Source organism: Capsicum annuum, chromosome 12 (assembly GCF_002878395.1).
Source record: "Capsicum annuum cultivar UCD-10X-F1 chromosome 12, UCD10Xv1.1, whole genome shotgun sequence".
Taxonomy (NCBI): domain Eukaryota; kingdom Viridiplantae; phylum Streptophyta; class Magnoliopsida; order Solanales; family Solanaceae; genus Capsicum; species Capsicum annuum.
The window spans coordinates 1929930-1952366 of NC_061122.1; the positions used below are offsets into that span (position 1 = coordinate 1929930).

At 32.2% G+C, this 22437-nt stretch overlaps 4 protein-coding genes across 4 annotated transcripts; 3 read left to right on the top strand and 1 right to left on the bottom strand.

Moving 5' to 3' along the window:
- The first annotated feature begins 961 nt into the window (after positions 1–961).
- LOC124889389 (secreted RxLR effector protein 161-like) lies at positions 962–1612 on the top strand. Its single transcript, XM_047401042.1, has one exon. The coding sequence runs from the start codon at positions 962–964 to the stop codon at positions 1610–1612; it is 651 nt and encodes a 216-aa protein (XP_047256998.1).
- Positions 1613–5519: 3907 nt separating this feature from the next.
- LOC107849542 (circumsporozoite protein) lies at positions 5520–7630 on the top strand. Its single transcript, XM_047401043.1, has 2 exons — positions 5520–6007; positions 7309–7630. Exons 1-2 carry the CDS (start codon positions 5520–5522, stop codon positions 7628–7630), a joined length of 810 nt encoding a protein of 269 aa, XP_047256999.1.
- A 4217-nt stretch (positions 7631–11847) lies between these two features.
- On the top strand, positions 11848–12663 carry LOC107849543 (circumsporozoite protein-like). The gene has a single exon (XM_016694097.2). It carries the CDS (start codon positions 11848–11850, stop codon positions 12661–12663), a length of 816 nt encoding a protein of 271 aa, XP_016549583.2.
- A 6437-nt stretch (positions 12664–19100) lies between these two features.
- On the bottom strand, positions 19101–22437 carry LOC107851402 (the record flags this gene model as incomplete). The annotated part of the gene is given in 4 exon segments (XM_016696399.2): positions 19101–19649; positions 19743–20046; positions 20141–20590; positions 22056–22437. Coding segments are annotated over 4 exon segments (1273 nt in total), but the record flags the coding sequence as incomplete, so codon positions are not given.

Consider the following 22437-nt stretch of genomic DNA (forward strand, 5'->3'; position numbering starts at 1 on the left):
TATCTACATGAGTTAGAAACTGACTTGGGAATTGATGATGATCCAGTTTCATTTTCACAAGCCATTGAAAACAACAATTCTGATAAATGAATAAATGCTATGAAAGATGAGTTAAAATCTATGGAACAGAATGAAGTTTGGGACCTTATTGAATTACATGAAGGTTGCAAAAGAGTTGGGTGTAAATGGGTCTTTAAGACCAAACGCGACTCAACTGGCAACATCGAACGTCACAAGGAAAGACTTGTTGCCAAAGGTTTCACTCAAAAATATGGCATTGACTATAAAGAGACGTTTTCACCTGTCTCTAGAAAAAATTCACTCAGAATTATAATGGCCTTGATAGCTCATTATGACTTAGAGCTACATCAAATGGATGTGAAAACAGTCTTTCTGAATGAAAATTTGGAGGAGAAGTTTATATTAATCAACCTGAGGGGTTTTCTATTAAAGAAAAGGAACACATGGTGTATAAACTTAAGAAGTCAATATACAGACTTAAGCAAGCTTCCCGACAATGGTATATTAAGTTTAATGAAATGATTGTCACCTTTGAATTTAAAGAAAACACTGTTGATCGGTGTATATATCTGAAGGTCAGTGGGAGTAAGTTTATTATGTTAGTCTTGTATGTTGATGACATCTTGCTTACTACTAATGATCTTGGTTTGTTGTATGATACCAAGAAATATCTCTCTAATAACTTTCAAATGAAAGATATGGGTGAGGCATCCTATGTGATTGGAATAGAAATATTTTGAGATAGATCACAAGGATTGTTGGGATTGTCTCAGAAAACCAAATTAATAAAGTATTAGAGAGATTTAGAATGGAAAAATGCTCATCAAATTCCGTTCTAATTCATAAAGGAGATAAGTTTAGTCTCAATCAATGTCCAAAGAATGACTTGGAACGAAAGCAAATGAAAGATATTCCTTATGCATCAATAGTTGGGAGTCTTATGTATACCCAAACATGTACAAGACCAGACATCAATTTTGCTGTTGGAATGCTGGGTCGATATCAAAGTAATCCTGGAATGGATCACTGGAAGGCTGCAAAGAAAGTGTTGCAATACTTACAAGGAACGAAAGATCATATGCTCACTTATAGAAGATCTGATCATCTAGATGTGATTGGATATTCAAATTCAGATTATGCTGGTTGTGTGGATACAAGAAAATCCACATTTGGTTATTTGTTTCTATTAGCTGGAGGAGCAATATCATGGAAGAGTGTGAAGCAGTCTGTTATAGCTGCATCCACTATGGAAGCTGAGTTTGTGGCATGCTTTGAAGCCACAGTCCAGGCTAATTGGCTGCGGAATTTTATTTCAGGACTTGGACTAGTCGACAATATAGCCAGGCCGCTGAAAATTTATTGTAATAATACTGCCGCAGTTTTCTTCTTTAAGAACGATAAGTATTCGAAAGGTCCTAAGCATATGGAATTGAAATACTTTTCGGTTAAAGAAGAAGTCCAGAAACATAAAGTGTCGATTGAACATATTAACACTAAGCTTATGATTGCTGATCCTTTGACGAAAGGATTACCGCCCAAAATATTTGTTGAATATGTTGAAAGGATGGGTCTTATTGATAGCAATGAATGATTTATGTAAAGTCTTTATTATTTTTATGTAATTGACACTTTGAGCTTAAATTATTTATGTTTCTGTTGTTACCTGTTTTCTCTTGTATACATAATATTATAAAGTATTCTAAGTATTATCATTGGACCCATTATGTATTTGAAAAGTTATGTTAGGTAATAGACTAATATTGTAGTACGTGAAAGGAACTATGTCAATAAAGTGATGTACAACCGCCATGATTCATTTTAGTTGATTTATTTAACAATGACAAATGATGTTGGATTTAACGTTAATAGTGCACATGATTGACGTACATATTAAACCATTAAATTAACATTATGTGTGCCAAGTGGGAGAATGTAAATTTTTATGGCCCACATAATTAATTTATTCGTTGGTTTAATTATTGAATAAGTTAAATCCTAAACCTATATGTGGAAGTTACCTAGTAGGATTAAACTACTGACTAATCTGTTAGTAGGATAATTACTGAGTCCTAATAGGATAATTACTGACTGTTAGTGGATAATTACTGTATCCACTATTCACGTTGATGGTACGTGAAAACATAACTGACTATTCTTTATTATAAAAGGGGTCCTCTCTCTGCCAAAAGAGGAATAAGCTCCATCGTATTTTATTCTGTAAAGTAAGGCAAAGAGAGAGAAATAGTATTCTGTTCTTGGTTAAATAAGTGTGCTTCCGCTAAACTCTACCAACAGGAAACCATGGGGAATTCAGGTAAGTAATTCATTACTGAATTACTGTAATTTTGTTTATGTGAAAATCATGTAGTTCCACGTTTCTGAATAATTGTTAGGATTATTTATGTTAGATTGTTTAAGCTATACAATATGTTAAATCCTTACATTATTGCCACCTAGAAGTAGTGGCGGAGAAAGAATTTTCACTAAAGAATTCGAACCATTAAGGAGTACGACCCAATGGCGGAGCTACATGAAAGATAGGGGGTTCACCGAACCCCCTTCGACGGAAAATTATATTATATATACATGGTAAAAATTATTTTTTATGTATATATAACAGATGTCGAACCTTCTTCGGTTAGTTCGTATGTTCACTTGAGAACTCCCTTTATAAAAATCATGGCTCCGCCACTGGTACGACCCACGAAGAAGCCAAGGAATTATCAACAGCTACTATATATACGTCACACCCCTATATAATGACGCGTCGTTTTACTACTAAAAAGGGTCCAAAACATAGAGCCAAAACTGATAGACGTCTTTGATTTTTTTACTACAATCGACGACATGAGCGAATCTAGGGTATTGAGTGTGGGTTTCTGAAACACAGTAACTCATGAATCGACCTTATATTTATATTGAGAAATCCATTAAATATATAAAAACTATTTGTGGGACCCAAGTAACAAAGTAAGCTTTTGGTCTAGTAATAAAAATGAAATTGATTGCTCGAAATCCGTAAACTTTAAATCTTGGATCCATCTTTAACAGACTAGACTACTTAAGAAAATGGTGGTTTGGTTCAAAAGACCACTGGCGGAGCTTGCTAATAGTGGGGGTCTTCCGAACCGCCTTCGATGGAAAATAATACTATTTATACAAGTATATATATAGCAGACGTTGAACTCCTTCCGACCAGTTCTTTTTTTTTTTTACATTTTTCGATTTTGAACCCCTTAATTAAGATATTGGCTACGCCAATCAAAACAACAATTATCACTACACCTAAATGTAGTTGATCAAATGGTTGTTGGACTATATAACTAATAAAGTTTTCCTTTATATTTCTCTAGTGAAAAAGAGTAATCGAAATTTTATTTATATATTTTATAGTAATTAGATTCACATACAACTACTTCAACTATATATAATGTATAAATAGCTAGATGATTTTGCATCCAATACTAAAAACATAGAAAAATTAACCTAAAAAAAATGTCCCCTTATTATTCAATCTCTTTCACAACATTTTTTACTTTGGTTTTAATAATTGGTCCTTTCAAAAATGTTCATTCTAGATCTTTAATCCACATTGAAGATTATGAACCCCCAAGAGCAAGACATTGTTTTAGTACGAGAAAATACTCTATTTCACCCTTGAACTATACCCAAAACGGCTGAGATACACCTGAACTTTAGGAGGGTTTTATTACCCCCGGACTAATTAAAACCATATTTTTGATAACCATTAGTGCCTACGTGACATATACGTGGCACAACACACTGAAGGGTCCACGTAGGCACCACCAAAATAAGTGTAAATGTAACACATCCTTAAAATATATGTTGATGAATTTCAATTTCAAATAATAGCAAAGTTTGCTTTTTCTTTTTTCATCTTGCACTCACTACTAAAAATAAAAACATAAATAAATTAGGCTAAAACAAATTTGTCAGGATTAATACTGCAATTGCTTTGTGGAATATCAAAAAGGTTTGCTTATATCACGAGGATAAAAATTAAAATTTAATAATAATTGAGGGACAAAAACTATACATATATCCATACATCAAAATGCTGTTCAAAATAGTTGTTGGACTAAATAATTAAAAGTTAATAGGTTGAAAAACATTTGAAGTATCACGGTTTTTGAGTTTCATGTCTTAACATAAAAAAGTATAGTACACGCATCATCGAATATTAATAGAAGTGTGTTCTGATAAATAGTCGATGATAGTTCAGGCGGAAAAAGCTAACGCTATATAATTCAGATGCAAAACTCACAAGAATGTAATACTTCAATTGTGTTTTTGACTGTTAACTCGACAATTAATAAAAAATTTTCCTATATATTTAATAATAATAAAATTCATCACTACTTTAATTCTATAATGTAAAAATAGGTTGATGGTTTTACACTCACTATTTAAAACATAGACAAATTATGTGAAAAGAAATTTGTCATGATTGATATTGCCATAAATTTGTGAAGTCACTAACAAAAGGATTAAAAGTGCATCAGTATAATAAATTGAAGGTTCAAAGTGTTTATTTTGATATCATATGGACCGAAATTGAAATTAATAATAACTGAGGGACCAAAACTATAATTTTACCTACACCAAAATGCAGGTCAAATGGCTCACGGATTATATAATTAATGGAATTTTTCCTACATATTTCTCAAGTAAAGAATAATAATTAAACCTCCAAAATAATAATAATAATAATAATAATAATAATAATAATAATAATAATAATAATATAAGGATAAGGATGAGGTAAGTTACCTTATTATAGAAAATTTTACCTTATTAGAAAAAATAATAAGGTAAGTACTTCTATTAATTTGACTAATAATAATTTGATTCTTGATAAGTTAACTTATTATAAAAAAAACTTACATGATTAAAAAAATTAATAAGGTTAGTTTTTCTATAGATTTCACTGATAATAATTAGATTCTTGGTAAGTTACCTTATTATAAAGAAAATTATCTTAATAAAAAAATAATAAGTTAAGCTTTTTCTATATATTTCATTGACAATAATTAGATTCTTGATAAGTTCTTGATAAATTATCTTATTATAGAGAAACTTACTTTATCAAAGAAAATAACAAGATAAGTTCTTCTATTAATTTGACTAACAATAAATTTGATTCTTGATAAGTTACCTTATTAAAAAAATAATAAGGTAAGTTTTAAGATAAACTTCATTAACAATAATTAGTTTGTTCTTATTATAGAGAAACTTACTTTATTAAAGAAAATAATAAGGTAAGTTCTTCTATTGATTTGACTAACAATAAATTTGATTCTTGATAAGATAATTATTATAGAAAAACTTACCTTATTAAAAAAAATAATAAGGTAAGTTTTAAAATAAATTTCATTAACAATAATTAGATTCTTCAATGACTCAACTATATAATGGAGAAATAACTTGATGACTTTTACACACAACTAAAAACATTGTCAAATTAGGCTATTACAAAAATGGCCCTTTATTCATTCTCTTTCACAACATTTCTTACTTTAGTTTTAATAATTGTTCTTTTCAATAGTGGTCACTCTAGATTTTTACCCCCAGCCACTATACAGGGAAATCCCCATGGCACGAATCCCGAAGCACCACCGCTGAAACAAAGGAGAGAGAGCCATGGCACGAATCCTGAAGCACCACCGCTGAAACAAAGGAGAGAGAGCCATAGCATGAATCCCGAAACACCACCGCTAAAACAAAGGAAAGAGAGTCACGGCACGAATCCTGAAGCACCACCGCTAAAACAAAGGAAAGAGAACCATGGTACAAACCCTGAAGCACCACCAGCAAAACAAAGGAAAGAAAGCCACGGTACGAATCCTGAAGCACCACCGCTAAAACAAAGGAAAGAAAACCACGACACGAATCCTGAAGCACCGCCAGCAAAACAAAGGAAAAAGAGTCGTGGCACGAATCCTGAAGCACCGCCGCTAAGACAAGAGTAAATTAATCATTTTTCCTAAAAATTAGTATGTAATTGCATCTGCAAAATGATGGTTTGTATTACATAGATGGTGAATTTCAATTTTAAATAATAACATTTTCTTTATCTTTCTTTCTTTTTAATTATTACAAACACATCCCTAATCTTGATCCTAACAATTGAATTAGCTAAATGATAAATGATTTGAAAATGATCAGTATACATATATTATACATTGTTATTAACATATTATACATGTATATGTACATATGTTAAATATTCTCGACTATTTTTAATTTAAGCGATTAGGTTAACTCTTCTTGAAAATAAAATCAAACAAAAATTGATGGTAGCAAATGTTTCACTCATAATAAACCTATGCGATACAAAGAGACAATAGGATTTTTTATCGCTTAGTTGTTGAATTCTGATTTTAGTTATTATGATATATGATTTAGCACATATAATCTTAAAAAAGAATTTAAAATGTGTTTTTGATCTCTTTATACAGAAAATATGTTATATTTCGACTATTTTTTAAAATATAGTACCTCTTGAGAATCAAGTAACAATACAAATTAACATCACATATGAATAATATAGTAGTATTATGATTGATAATGTAATAAATTTGTGAAGAGTCACAAATAAAATGACTAAAAGTGCATCACTTTAATTAATTGAAGGCTCAAAGTGCTTATTTAGATTTAACAAGAACTAAAATTAAAATTTAACAATAATTGAGTGACCAAAACTACAAATATCCCTACTTCAAAATGAAATTGAAATGGTTCTTTGACTATATAGTTAATGAATTTTTCCTATATATTTCTCAAGTATGGAAGAGTAATGGAAGTTTTCCTATATATTTCATAAATAATAATAAGATTATCACTACTTTAATTGTATAATTAAAAAATAGCTTGATAATTTGACTTGATCACTACTAAAAAAAACATAATTAGGCAAAAAAAATTATTATGGTTCAAATTGTGATAAATTTGCGAAAAGTAATTGACCGAAGAAACTTAGCTAGATATCAGAAGGATCAAATCAGAATTTAATAATAATAAAGGAACTAAAACTATAATAATCCCTACATTAAATATAATAGATGATTCTTGCACTATATAATTAATGAAATTTTCCTATATTTCATAATGCATCACTACTTCAACTATATAATGTAGAAATAGCTTGATGATTTTATACTCACAACTAAAAGCATAAACAAATTATTATAAAACAAAAATGGCTTCTTATTCAATCTCATTCACAACATTTTTTACTTTGATTTTGATAATTTTTCTTTTCAAAAGTGGTCATTCTAGATTTTTAGTCCCCATTGAAGATCATGAAACCCCAGTCAATGTAGAGGGAAATAGTTACGGCACGAACCCTGAAGCACCACCACAGAAACAAAGGAAAGAGAGAAACGGCTACGGCACGAATCCTGAAGTACCGCCACTAAAACAAAGGAAAGAGAGAAGCGGTTACGGCTCGAACCCTGAAGCACCACCACAGAAACAAAGGAAAGAGAGAAACGGCTATGGCACGAACCCTGAAGCACCACCACTAAAACAAAGGAAAGGGGAAAACGGCTATGGCACGAACCTTGAAGCACCACCACTGAAACTATAGTACGAACCCTGAAGCACCACCACTAAAACAAGAGTAAATTAATCATTTGTCCTAAAAATTAATATGTAATTACATCTGCAAAATGATGGTTATATTACATAGATGGTGAATTTCAATTTTAAATAATAATGTTTTCTTTATTTTTGTTTCTTTTTAATTATTACAAACGAATCCCTCATCTTGATCCTAACAATTGAATTAGCTCAAATAAATGATTTGATTCAAATTAGGTTTAAATTGTAATTTATACGTTGATGGAGACAACATAAAGATTTAATTTATAACATTATTAATATAGTTTAACACCTTATAACACATAGTTTAATTATCATCTTAAATTTAAGGCTAAAATTCATCCAAAGTTTCTTGTCTTTATGCACAAATAATTATTGAATAAGTCATCTTTCTATCAAATAATTAGATAATGAAACTCTTTTTATTATAGACATAAATTTCTAGTGTAAATTAATTATTAACTAATTACTTCGATTTTCCTCTTGATTTATAGATGATTTCTTAATGATAATGTCTTGATTACTAGACTTTTTATATAATTATAACCAAGTTTTCTTTGAAATTAATTTTATATTATGTTACACTATATGTTTTTCATAATAATATTTCACTATAATATGAAAAATTATTTGGACAAAATGCATTATAACGATGCTTGATTAGACATGCACGAATATAGATTAAGAAAAATAATAAATTAGCAACATATGACAAATCCTTTTTGGAAAAACTTCAAAGTGATAATATTTTTTTTTTTAACATTTATTTAAAATATCATAATTTCTTTTTATTTAAAGTGTACTACACATTTTTTGTGCTACTATTACACATATAGCCAATAATTCACGTTTTTTTATTAGATAATCACATGTAAAATCCAAGCTTTTTTTTTTTTTTTACTTTAACCATTTTTACGTTACACTTATTTTTTTTTCAAGGAATTAAAACTAAGATTTCAACTATAAATAAATTCAGAAATCTTTAACTTCCCATCAGAAATAATTATTTTACCAAAATAGACAAAATGGGTCATTCGATTTTTTTATTGGGTTTGTGTTTTTAGCTCAAATTATTACAATTAGTTTTTTCAATGGCAAAGATCAATGTCATAATACCATTTTTAAGCTTTTGCCATGCAAAGTTTTGTTAATTGGAAAAGGTGTATTAGTGGTTATTGTTGTAATGGTGTTAAGGGATTAATGAATGGCTAGTTTTGAGAATGATTTGAAGCTTCAAAGTGTTTGTGAATGTCTAAAGAAAGAAGCTTTGGCTATTGGAGTAAATCAAGAATGAGCTAAGCAAAGTCCTCAATTTTGCAAAATAAATCTTTTTTTTTTTGTTTTCTCATTCGATTTTCGGTACCTGCATTGGAGTCCGATTAATCCGAATTTGGGCCTGGTAGGGTTCCATTCGGGGGATAGCGCTCCCTACCAAGCATTTTTCTATACCCAGAGCTCGAACCCAAGACCTTTGGCTAAGGGAGGAGTAGTTCCATCCACTGCACCGCATCTTTTGGTGGTTCTATTCCTATTTATCCTTATATGTACAGATGTTAGATATTCTCGACCACTTTTAGTTTAAACGATTGGGTTAATTCTTCTTGAAAATAAAAAGGAAAAAGGTTCGAAATATACCTAAACTTTGGCAAAATTTATCGTAACACTCTTTAACTATATAGGGTTCTATCACCTCCCCCCACCTCCACCCCCCACCCCCGACTATTTATTATCATATTTCTATGACATATATTTGTCTAGCTAAACCACTGCGTGAATACACGCACACTAAACGCGTGAAGATCAAAAGTGGTCCAACTGAACAAATATATATATAGACTATAGTTAATGAAATTTTCCTATATATTTCTCAAGTAAGGAAGAGTAATGGGAGTTTTCCTATATATTTTATAAATAATATTCAGACTATCACTACTTCAATTATATAATTAAAAAAAATAGCTTGATAGTTTTGACTCACTGCTAAAAACATAATTAGGCTCAAATAAATTATTATGATTTTGATATTGTAATAAATGATTCTTTCACTATATGATTAATGAAATTTTCCTATATATTTCATAATACATTTTATACTCACAACTAAAACAAATAATAAGGTAAGTTGCCTTATTATGGAAAAACTTACCTTATTAAAAAAAAAAAAAAAAAAGGCAAGTTTTTCTATAGATTTCACTAATAAAAATTAAATTTTTGGTAAGTTACCTTATTGTAGAGAAACTTTATCTTATTAAAAAAATAAGGTAAGCTTTTCTATAGATTTCAATAACAACTATATAATGGGGAAATAACTTGATGATTTTTACACTCACTACTTAAAACATTGATAAATTAGGCTATTACAAAAATGGCCATTTATTCAATCTCTTTCACAACATTTTTCACTTTGATTTTGATAATTGTTTTTTTTCAAAAGTGGCCACTCTAGACTTTTAGTCTCTATTGAAGACTATGAACCCCCAAGAGCTAGTCATTGTCTTAGTATTAGTCAATTTTATGTTTGTCCACCTGTTGGCGGCGGTAGGAATCCCGAATCACTACCACTGAAACAAAGAAAAGAGGTTAACGTTTATCCGCCTACTATACAGGAAAATCGCTATGGTACGAATCTCGAAGCACCGCCACTAGAACAAAAGAAAGAGGTCAACGATTATTCACTCACTACATAGCAAAAGTGCCATGATACGAATCCTGAAGCACCACCACTAAAATAAGAGTGAATTAATCATTTGTCCTAAAAATTAATATGTAACTGCATCTGCAAAATGATGATTGTATTACATAAATGGTGAATTTCAATTTTAAATAATAGCATTTTCTTTATCTTTCTTTCTTTTTAATTATTATATTACAAATGCATCCCTCGTTTTGATCCTAACAAATGAATTAGCTCAATGATAAATGATTTGATTCAAATTAGGTTTAAATTTTAATTTATAGGTTGATGAAGATAGTGTAAAGATTTAATTTATAACATTATTAATATAGATTAACACTTTATAACACATAGTTTAATTATCATCTTAAATTTAAGGCTAAAGTTAATCCAAAGTTTCTTATCTTTATGCACAAATTTATAACGAAATTTTAGAAAAAGGAATCATAAAAAGTTATAAAAATCATCGATTTTCATATGAAATTAGAGAATAAAAAATAACTAATCAAATAAATTCAAAAAATTATGACCAATTTAAATTTCTAAACCGACTATAATTATAATAGCACAAAAAAGGTGAAAAATGTTGATTATGGAAACTTTAGACATTGAAACGAGAAGAGATTAGTTGAAAAAAAGAAAGAAAAAGAATCTGTGTGTGGATTCAGGGTGAGGTTATTGGTTGAAGGAGAATTGAAGGGGTACGTGGAGGGACGAGATTGGGCAAAAGAGAGAAAAGATAGTCAAAAAATAAGATAGAGAAAAAACAAAAAGATAAAAATATAAAGGAAAATGAAAAAAATATTTATAAATAAATTAACACGTGTCAAGCAGTGATTGACGCGTATTTATCACATATTCCTTAGAAATGGAGATTGATTCCAAGAAAATATATTAATATCGTTTCAAAATTATTTAGAGGGTAATAAGATGCCAACAAACTTTAAGTACCTTTTTGAAAATTCAGAATAACTTTAATGGTGTCTTTATGTCTTTTCTCTTTTATCTATGTCAAAATGTAGGCTAAATGGTTCGTGGATTATATAATTAATGAAAATTTTCCAATATATTCCTCAAGTAAAGGATAATAATAAACCTCCAAAATAGTAATAATAATAATAATAATAATAATAATAATAATAATAATAATAATAATAAGGATAAGGATGATTTAAGTTACCTTATTATAGAAAAAATTACCTTATTAAAAAAATAATAAGGTAAGTTTTTCTATTGATTTGACTAACAATAATTTGATTCTTGATTCTTCATAAGTTCTTGATAAGTTATCTTATTATAGAGAAACTTACTTTATTTTTTAAAAAAAGAAGGTAAGCTCTTCTATTTGATTTGACTAACAATAATTTGATTCTTGATAAGTTACCTTATTATAAAAATAATAAGGAGTTTTAAAATAAATTTCGTTAACAATAATTAATTCCTCACTGACTCAACTATATAATGGAGAAATAACTTGATGATTTTTACACTCACTACTTAAAACATTGACAAATTAGGCTATCACAAAAATGGCCCTTTGTTCATTCTCTTTCACAAAATTTCTTGCTTTGATTTTGATAATTGCTCTTTTCAAAAGTGGCCACTCTAGATATTTAATCCCCATTGAAGACTATGAACCCCCAAGAGCTAATCATTGTCTTAGTATTGGTCAATTTTATGTTTGTCCACCTCATAGAGGAGAGAGTCATGGCACGAATCCCGAAGCGCCATCGCTAAAACAAAGGAAAGAGAGTCACGACACGAATCCTGAAGCACCGCCGCTAAAACAAAGGAAAGAGAGCCACGACACGAATCCTGAAGCACCACCGCTAAAACAAAGGAAAGAGAGCCATGGCACGAAAGAGAGCCTTGGCACGAATCCTGAAGCACTGCCAGCAAAACAAAGGGGAGAGAGTCGTGGCACGAATCCTGAAGCACCACCACGAAAACAAAGGAAAGAGAGTGGTGGCACGAATCCTGAAGCACCGCCACTAAAACAAAGGGGAGAGAGTCATGGCACGAATCCTGAAGTACCACTACTAAAACAAAGAAAAGAGAGTCGTGGCACGAATTTTGAAGCACCGCCACTAAAACAAAGAAAAGAGAGTCATGACACGAATCCTGAAGCACCGCCAGCAAAACAAAGGGGAGAGAGTCGTGGCACGAATCCTGAAGCACCGTCGCTAAAACAAAGGAAAGAGAGTCGTGACACGAATCTTGAAGCACCCCCGCTAAAACAAAGGGGAGAGAGACGTGGCACGAATCCTGAAGCAACGCCGCTAAAACAAAGAAAAGAGAGCCATGGTACGAATCCTGAAGCACCACCACTAAGACGAGTAAATTAATCATTTTTCCTAAAAATTAGTATGTAATTGCATCTGCAAAATGATGGTTTGTATTACATAGATGGTGAATTTCAATTTTAAATAATAACATTTTCTTTATCTTTCTTTCTTTTTTAATTATTACAAATGCATCCCTAATCTTGATCCTAACAATTGAATTAGCTAAATGATAAATGATTTGATAATAATCAGTATACATATATTATACATTGTTATTAACACATTATACATGTATATGTACATAAGTTGAATATTCTCTAGTATTTTTAATTTAAGCGATTAGGTTAACTCTTCTTTAAAAAAAAAATTGATGGGAACAAATGTTTCTGTCATAATAAACCTATGTGATACAAAGAGACAATGGGATTGCTTATCCCCTAGTTGTTGAATTCTGATTTTAGTCATTGTGATATATGATTTAGCATATATATTCTTAATTTAACAAAAAAAAGAAAGAAAGTATTTTTGATCTCTTTATATAGAAAATATGTTATATGTAGAGTATTTTTAGAACTTTAGTACCTCTTATGGAGATAAAGTTAGATTCCTGATGGACGACTGGATCCCTCGCTTAGGTAATATTAGGAGCAGCATCCAGGGCCCCCTTATCCAAAAGGATGCTAGTGCTACTATCCAAGACATACACAATCATGGGTCTTGAAACTTTGATACCCTTTCCATTGAACTTCCTCTGCACATAAAAAACATCATCACCGGTACCCTCCTCCTCCATAACACTAGAGAGAAAGACCAACCTATATGGGGACTTACCAGTAATGCATGTTTCAGCACTGGAAGCATGTACATGCCCACCACTCAAAGGGATTTTAATCTTGTTTGGAAAGCCTCAGCTCCAAACAAGGTTAAAACCTTCCTTTGGTTGATGATCCACAACAGGCTTCCCACCAGCGCTTACTTAAACCACATTGGGCTCTCTATTCCCCCTCATTGTCACCTTTGTCAGGATCAAGAAGAAACTATAAATCATATCTTCTTCCATTGCCACAATGTAGTTCAATTCTGGTCCAAGCTCCCCAGGACTGGGTAAGCATTGACTCGAACAACTGGGAGATAACATGGCGAAACCTTAGAGGGAAGCCCTTCAACAACTGGCTTACCTGGGAAGCCCTCCTCCTACACTATTTCTGTGTCATATGGATTAACAAGAATGACAATAACTTTAACAATAAGAACATCCCCATCTCCACTCATACGGCCATTTCCCTGGCCACTGAATTCACTGCCTTAGCCACTAACCATCCCATAAAGCCCACAAACCACGCGACCATTGCTGTGAAGTGGAACCCCCTAGCCCAGGGCACCTTATGCTTAACATAGATGGCTCTGCCTCAGCCAATCCTGATATTGGAGGATTGGGTAGAGTGTATAGAGGCCACAATAGCTGTTGGGTGTTAGGCTTCTATCTGCACCTTCCCCATACCACACCCACTATGGCTGAATTGTTAGCATTAAGGCATGGTTTGACCATTGCCAAATCAAACAATCTTAAGAATTTTACTATTCAAACTAATTCTAATGTTATTCTTCAGATGCTTGTAAATGATCATTCTTCCTATCATAACATTCTAAATGAGTGTAGGTCATTGGTAAGATAGACACAGGCAACACCTCCAGCCAAGATTTTTAGAGAGCAGAATACAGTGACAGACGTGTTAGCGAAGCAAGGAACTAGTTCCCTGAAGATTCTATGGCAAATGCCTCCCTTCGTAACCGCTACTTTCCAAGTGGACTGTTCTGGGTCCTTTATTCAGCATAGAATCAAAAACTCTCTTATTATCCTACAGGGCCGGATGTGTCCTCAAACAACTTATTTTTGGCTCCTACACCGGTTAGGAGCACTAACTCTCCTATTATTCTACAGGGGTGGCCTTGAACAATTTATTTTTGGCTCCTACAACTGTTAGGAGCACTAACTTCTCCCTCCCTAATTTCTAAATGGTCACATATGGATAATTTAGTAGTATCATAATTGATAATGCAATAAAGTTGTGAAGAGTCACAAACAAAATTATTAAAAGTGCATCACTTCAATTAATTGAAGGCTTAAAGTGCTTATCTAGATTTCACAAGAATGAAGAATCAAAATTAAAATTTAACAATAATTGAGTAACCAAAATAACAAATATCCCTACATCAAAATGAAGTTGAAATGGTTCTTTGACCATATAGTTAATGAATTTTTCCTATATATTTCTCAAGTAAGGAAGAGTAATGGAAGTTTTCCCTCCCTACTTCATAAATAATAATCTGATTATCGCTACTTCAATTATAATAACATCTTCTTTATCTTTCTTTCTTTTTAATTATTACAAATGCACCCCTCATCATCTTGATCCTAGCAAAAGAATTAGCTAAATGATAAATGATTTGATTCAAAAATGGGTCATTCCATTTTTGTTATTGGGTTTGTGTTTTTAGCTCAAATTATTGCAATTAGTTATGTCAATGGCAATGATCAATGACATAATACCATTGTTAATCTTTTGCCTTGGAAAGTTTTTTTAATTGGAAAAGGTGATATTAATGGTCATTGTTGTAATGGTGTTAAGGGATTAATGAAAATGGCTAGTTTTGAAAATGATTTGAAGCTTCAAAGTGTTTGTGAAAATGACATAATAAATTTGAAGCAAATTCCTCAATTTTGCAAAATAAATCTTTCTATTCCTATTTATCTTTTTTTTGTTTCCCATTCGGTGTCCGGTATCCGCATTGGAATCTGACTAATCCGAATTTGTGTCGGGTAGGGCCCCATTCGGAGGGTAGCGCTCCCTACCAAGGATTATTCCATACCCAGGGTTCGAACCCGAGACCTCTAGCTAAAGAGAGCAGGCGAGTAGCCCCATCCACCGCACCACATCCTTTGGTGATTCTATTCTTATTTATCCTTATTATGTGGATTGCAAAAAGTAGATTGGATTTACTGCTTACTTTGTCTAACCAGTATATTTGTATTATATATCGTTACTAACATATTATACATGTATTTAGTTTAAGCGATTGGGTTAATTCCTCTTGAAAATAAAAGGGAAAAAAGTTTGAAATATACCTAAACTTTGGCATAATTTATTATAAGACGCTTTAACTTTATGGGGGTTCTATGCCCCTCCGACTATTTATTATCGTATTTCTATGACATATATTTAGCCTAGCTGAACCACTGCGTGAATACACTTACACTAAGCGCGTGAGGGTGAAAAGAGGTCCAACTGGACAAATATCCTACACTTTGGATATATAGTTAATGAATTTTTTCTATATATTTCTCAAGTAAGGAAGAGTAATGGCAGTTTTCCTATATATTTTATAAATAATAATCAGACTATCACTGCTTCAATTATATAATTAAAAAAATAGCTTGATAGTTTCGACTCACTGCTAAAAGCATAATTAGGCTTGATTTTGATATTGTAATAAATTGTTAAGAATTCGTGCTCTACTGATTATTTTATTTTTGCCTAATTGTTGCTTATCGATGGAACGGATTACCTGACGTGTTCCACTTACGTGTTCTAAGGAAGCAGTAAAACAAAAAATAAAAAACACAATGATTTTTATGTGGAAAACACGTGTTCTAAGGAAGCAGTAAAACAAAAAATAAAAAACACAATGATTTTTATGTGGAAAACACCCGACTCAAAAAGGTGTAAAAAATCACGACCTGTACCTCTACAGGATTTAACCTCAACTTCACTAAATAACTTTGAGCCTCAACAACGACTGATTACAAATCTCTTGTAACCAACAAATAGGAATTATAAATTCTAATCCCTTTAACTCAACAACTAGGAATTATAAACTCTAATTCCTTTGACTCAACAGTTAGAAAATATAATCTCTAATTCCTAACTACACACACTTCCCTAGGTGTGCATTCCCAAGGTCTCTGAGTTTTCCCCAACTCGAAGAATAGCTCCTAATTCAGTTTATAACACACTGAAACTAATATTACATCAATAGTTCAAACACAATGAACAACTCTAAAAGTCAATGCTAAAACTCTTAGCTGGATACCAAGTTCTTCAATATGTTTCTTCAGTGATTGAGTAGCACTTCGTGAAGTCAATCTGTCGATTGTGCTTTTCTGCTTTGTAAGTGCGTGAATTATTCTGATTGTTGCATCTTCTATTTAAGCAGTCATTTTTTATTTCAAACTCCTCCACTAATCAAAACTCTCATTGCATAGAGTTCTACTTCAAGTGAGATTCCTTGTTCAATTCCAACTCTTGTCTCCTTGGTGTTGTAGTCAAACTCCAACTCTCTTGACTTCTTCAATTTTCAAAATCTTTCTCCTTCTTCACATAGATTCCTTTTTCAACTCAACTTGTTTTTCCTTATCATCAAGTGTTTAAATCAAATTCAACTTCTTCAAATTTGCACATATTTATTTCCTTGAGTTTATCATAATTAACCACTCATCTGGTTCTTGATTTCTTCCACTCTTGTCTTTAATCATCGATGATTTTGCTACAAGTTTCAGCTACATGAGACAGTTTGTCTATGAACCAGGTTGACTGACATGTTTCATATCACATTGTCAGATTGTCAATCATCAAAATTACATCGTACCCAACATAAATGATTCTTGCACTATATGATTAATGAAATTTTCCTATATATTTCATAATACATTTTATACTCACAACTAAAACAAATAATAAGGTAAGTTGCCTTATTATGGAAAAACTTACCTTATTAAAAAAAAAAAAAAAAAAAAGGCAAGTTTTTCTATAGATTTCACTAATAAAAATTAAATTTTTGGTAAGTTACCTTATTGTAGAGAAACTTTATCTTATTAAAAAAATAAGGTAAGCTTTTCTATAGATTTCAATAACAACTATATAATGGAGAAATAACTTGATGATTTTTACACTCACTACTTAAAACATTGATAAATTAGGCTATTACAAAAATGGCCATTTATTCAATCTCTTTCACAACATTTTTCACTTTGATTTTGATAATTGTTTTTATTCAAAAGTGGCCACTCTAGACTTTTAGTCTCTATTGAAGACTATGAACCCCCAAGAGCTAGTCATTGTCTTAGTATTAGTCAATTTTATGTTTGTCCACCTGTTGGCGGCGGTAGGAATCCCAAAGCACTACCACTGAAACAAAGAAAAGAGGTTAACGTTTATTCGCCTACTATACAGGAAAATCGTTATGGTACGAATCTCGAAGCACCGCCACTAGAACAAAAGAAAGAGGTCAACGATTATTCACTCACTACATAGCAAAAGTGTCATGATACGAATCCCGAAGCACCACCACTAAAATAAGAGTGAATTAATCATTTGTCCTAAAAATTAATATGTAACTGCATTGCAAAATGATGATTGTATTACATAAATGGTGAATTTCAATTTTAAATAATAGCATTTTCTTTATCTTTCTTTCTTTTTAATTATTATATTACAAATGCATCCCTCGTTTTGATCCTAACAAATGAATTAGCTCAATGATAAATGATTTGATTCAAATTAGGTTTAAATTTTAATTTATAGGTTGATGAAGATAGTGTAAAGATTTAATTTATAACATTATTAATATAGATTAACACTTTATAACACATAGTTTAATTATCATCTTAAATTTAAGGCTAAAGTTAATCCAAAGTTTCTTATCTTTATGCCCAGATAATTATTGAATAAATCATCTTTCTATCAAATAATTAGATAATGAAACTCTTTTTATTATAGACATAAATTTCTAGTGTAAATTAATTATTAACTAATTACTTCGATTTTCCTCTTGATTTATAGATTGCTTCTTAATGATAATGTCTTGATGACTAGAATTTTTATATAATTATAATCAAGTTTTCTTTGAAATTAATTTTATGTTATGTTACACTATATGTTTTTCATAATAATATTTCGCTATAATATGAAAAAAATTTCGTACAAAAGACATTATAACGATGCTTGATTGTACATGCACGAATGAGAGATTAAGAAATAAATGAAAAAATCTTTAACTTCCCATCACAAATTATTATTTTACAAAAATAGCCAAAATGGGTCATTCGATTTTTGTTATTGGGTTTGTGTTTTTAGCTCAAATTATTGCAATTAGTTTTTTTAAACGGCAATTATCAATGTCATAATACCATTGTTAAGCTTTTGGCATGCAAAGGTTTTTTAATTGGAAAAGGTGATATTAGTGGTCATTGTTGTAATGGTGTTAAAGGGATTAATGAAATGGCTAGCTTTGAAAATGATGTCACCTTCAAACATAAAATGTGTTAAGAAACCTCTAATTGTCAATTAAGTGAAAGGCAAATTAAGCTCAATGCTAAATTAACAGTTAACATTTTATTCTAATTTGAGCCTTGTGTAAATTAATTGTTTTGTTTAATTTTAACTTTAAGGGAATCTTATGCTAAGGAGATTCAACAACTTATATACGTACGCCAAAAAAGAAAAAATCATTTTACCCATACAAAATTTCACTTCATTTTACAAAAGCTAATATATAAACAAATAGTACACTTGGTGACACCATTATCAACAGTGAATACAATCAGTACGACGAAAAACTGCAAAATTTTGGCATCGAAGATTAAAATAAGGCCATCCCGGTGCACTAAAGTTACCGTCATGCGCAGTGTCCGGGGAAGAGCCCCACCACAAAGGTGTATCGTACGTAGTCTTACCTTACATTTCTGTCAGAGGCTGTTTTCAAGGCTTGAACCCATGACCTGCTGGTCACATGGCAGCAACTTTACTAGTTACCAGGATACATATATATAGAGAGTAGTTTCTCTACGTATCGATAGTACAGATTTTCGTACATGTACGCGAACACACAGATCATGTCGTTGAGTAGGATTTACGAGATACCAATTGTCTTATTGAGTATCCAGAGTGTAAGAGAGAGCTGAATCGCGAAGATTGTATGAAGCCATGTACGATCTAACATGAAGCCGTATACCGTGATTCCAGCCTTGTTGTGCTCGAAGTATGAAACTGCAACAAAATTTACCAATAACCGAAGATCGATAAGGCGTTGATGATTCAATGAAATAGTAAACAAGAAGCGGCGGTAGAGACTAGAGTTACCTAGTGCTTGTCGCTTTTGGTAAGATACAGTACTAGCATGTATTGGTACCATATTCGTGTTGTCCAATACATCATCTCCGTCTCCTTCTTCATCGCTGTCCCAACTGGAATTGATCGGGTATACAGCGTGAGGATTTTCAGTCTGAGCCGTTGGAGTGTCATCATTCATGTCATCGAAGCTGCTGATTGTTGCACAAGCATGCCATTTAGCAGCAAGAGATGTCACGGCTTGCGCTTTGTGTGTGATCTTTGCTGCACTACGTAAGCACATGAAAAGTCCGGTTACCAAAGTAATCGAGCTCAACTGCATCGTAACAACATGTAGACAATGTCAAAACAGGACGGTAATAACCTTTGCGGATACATAATCAGTACAGGAAATGAATGAGTACTATTACCGCGAGTTCACCAGCCGTAAACATGTTGACAGTCGAGCTAGGCTCAGTCGTAAGAAGCAAGGCAAGAAACTGGCTTATGGTAACTAGTATAAGCGTAGACAAAATGAAAACTCTGAACCGATGGCTAATGACACGAAGAGTTCTTCTGATACGGAGATGCTCTAACATGATCGATGAGACATCAGATTCTTTCTCGAAAACTTGAGCAAACTCTTCGAGTCTAAGGATCTGCAAGCAGCATATTAACCGGAATAGAACACATACAAGGAAGGAAATTGATATCCGGTAGAGCCAGGAGCATATTAACAGTATGCATACGAAGATATTGCTCAGAACGCCATTGTACAGATAAGGAATTTGTTTTCCCCCGGAGGAAAACCACCATATCTTGTAAATACTCTCAGCGATAACAGAAGGGAGAACGAAAGATGACAGGATCTTCATCGACCTCTGCAAGAACAAAAGGATAAACTGTTATGCTGCCGAGTATATATATAAGTAAATGTCTAGGGAAATCGGCCAGTATACTCAAACAATCTCTTTGGTCTTTTTCTGCATATGTGCAACGTAAAATCAGATAAACTAACATACTTTCCCAGTCTTTGAGAATAAAGCAAGAGCAAGCACTCAATCAACAAATCATATATATTCAACACGTCCCCACCTCGAGCAGACATGATCCTTTTGATAGGCCAAATATGTGCGCTCGAAGGCTGAGTAAGATTTCAACCGATCACCGTTGCACAACCTCATCTAAAAAGCTCAAGCGGTTAGAGAGAATGGACACGATTATATACTAAATTATATCTCCAACAAGAACCTATGAACTCAATATACAAACGTTTAACTTGTGAAAACTTGAAATCATCAGCAAACAGGACCAGCAAAGACACTATGAATCAATTCCTAAACCTATCTTAATGCAAGGGCGGAGCTAGAACAAGCAAACACAAAGTGTGATACTAATCCCATCATTTTAAACATCGTATATATAGTAGACGTTGAGCCTGCTTCATGTTAAAAATTCTGACTCCACCACTAACAACCATAACAACAACAACATACCCAGCGTATTCCCACCAAGTGGGGTCTGGGGAGGGTAAAGTATACGCAGTCCATACCACTATCTCAGATGAAGTAGAAAGGCTGATTCCGATAGACCTCCAGCTCAAGATAGATAACAAATATAACAAATAGAAAACATAAAAGAAAACAACAAGAGATATATCATACCGCGAGATAGTAAAGGAAACAAGACACTCACAAAGCAATATTATAAACTAGCTATACGAAATCATATATATCACCAAAACGCCATGAACAAGAGGCTGCAAGACACTACCGGCACAAATACAAACAGAGCACTCTTCAAAATAAGACTAACAACCATAACAACAACAACAACAACAACATACCCAGCGTATTCCCACCAAGTGGGGTCTGGAAAGGGGTAAAGAATACGCAATCAGGGGCGGAGCTACACTTGGCCGAGTGGTTCATCCGAACCCCCTTCGGCGAAATTTTTTAATATTTATACATTGTTAAAATTATTTTTTATGTATATACAGTAAATGTTGACCCCTTCGATTAGTTCGTATGTTTACTTCTAAACCCCTTAACGAAAATTCCGACTCCATACCACTACTTCAGGTGAAATAGAGAGGCTGTTTCTGATAGACCTTCGACTCAGGACTGATAACAAATATAACAAACAGAAAATATAAAAGTAAACAACAAGAGATATATCACACCGCGAGATAGTAAAGGAAACAAGACACTCACAAGGCAATATTATAAACTATCTATACGAAATCATATACATCACCAAAACACCACGAACAAGAGGCTACAAGACACTACCAGCACAGATACAAACTTCAAAATAAGACTAACAAGAATTGAGAAATCAACTTACATGTAGTTGTAGAGTATATCCTTGTTGAACCTTCTCACTATCTTCATACAACTTATCAAGAAACAAAAACTTCTTAATCCCATATTTTCTTGCAAATCTAGAAAGACTAACAAATGACAAAGTTGCAAAAAGTGACAAAGAAACTTGAACAAGAACATCAAAAGGCCTTTGATGCATAACATCACAACTTGAACAAGAAAACACAAAGTGTGATACTAATGGAACAACAATTGTAAGTAAGAAAAAAAGAGTCCAAGAAAGACCAGCTCTCCATAAATTTGATTGATCAAGAAAAATCCATGTTAAAGCTGATTTAATCTTCTTGATTTCTTCAGAATTTTCATGTATTGAATAGCCTGAAGAAAGGAATTCTTTGTTACTA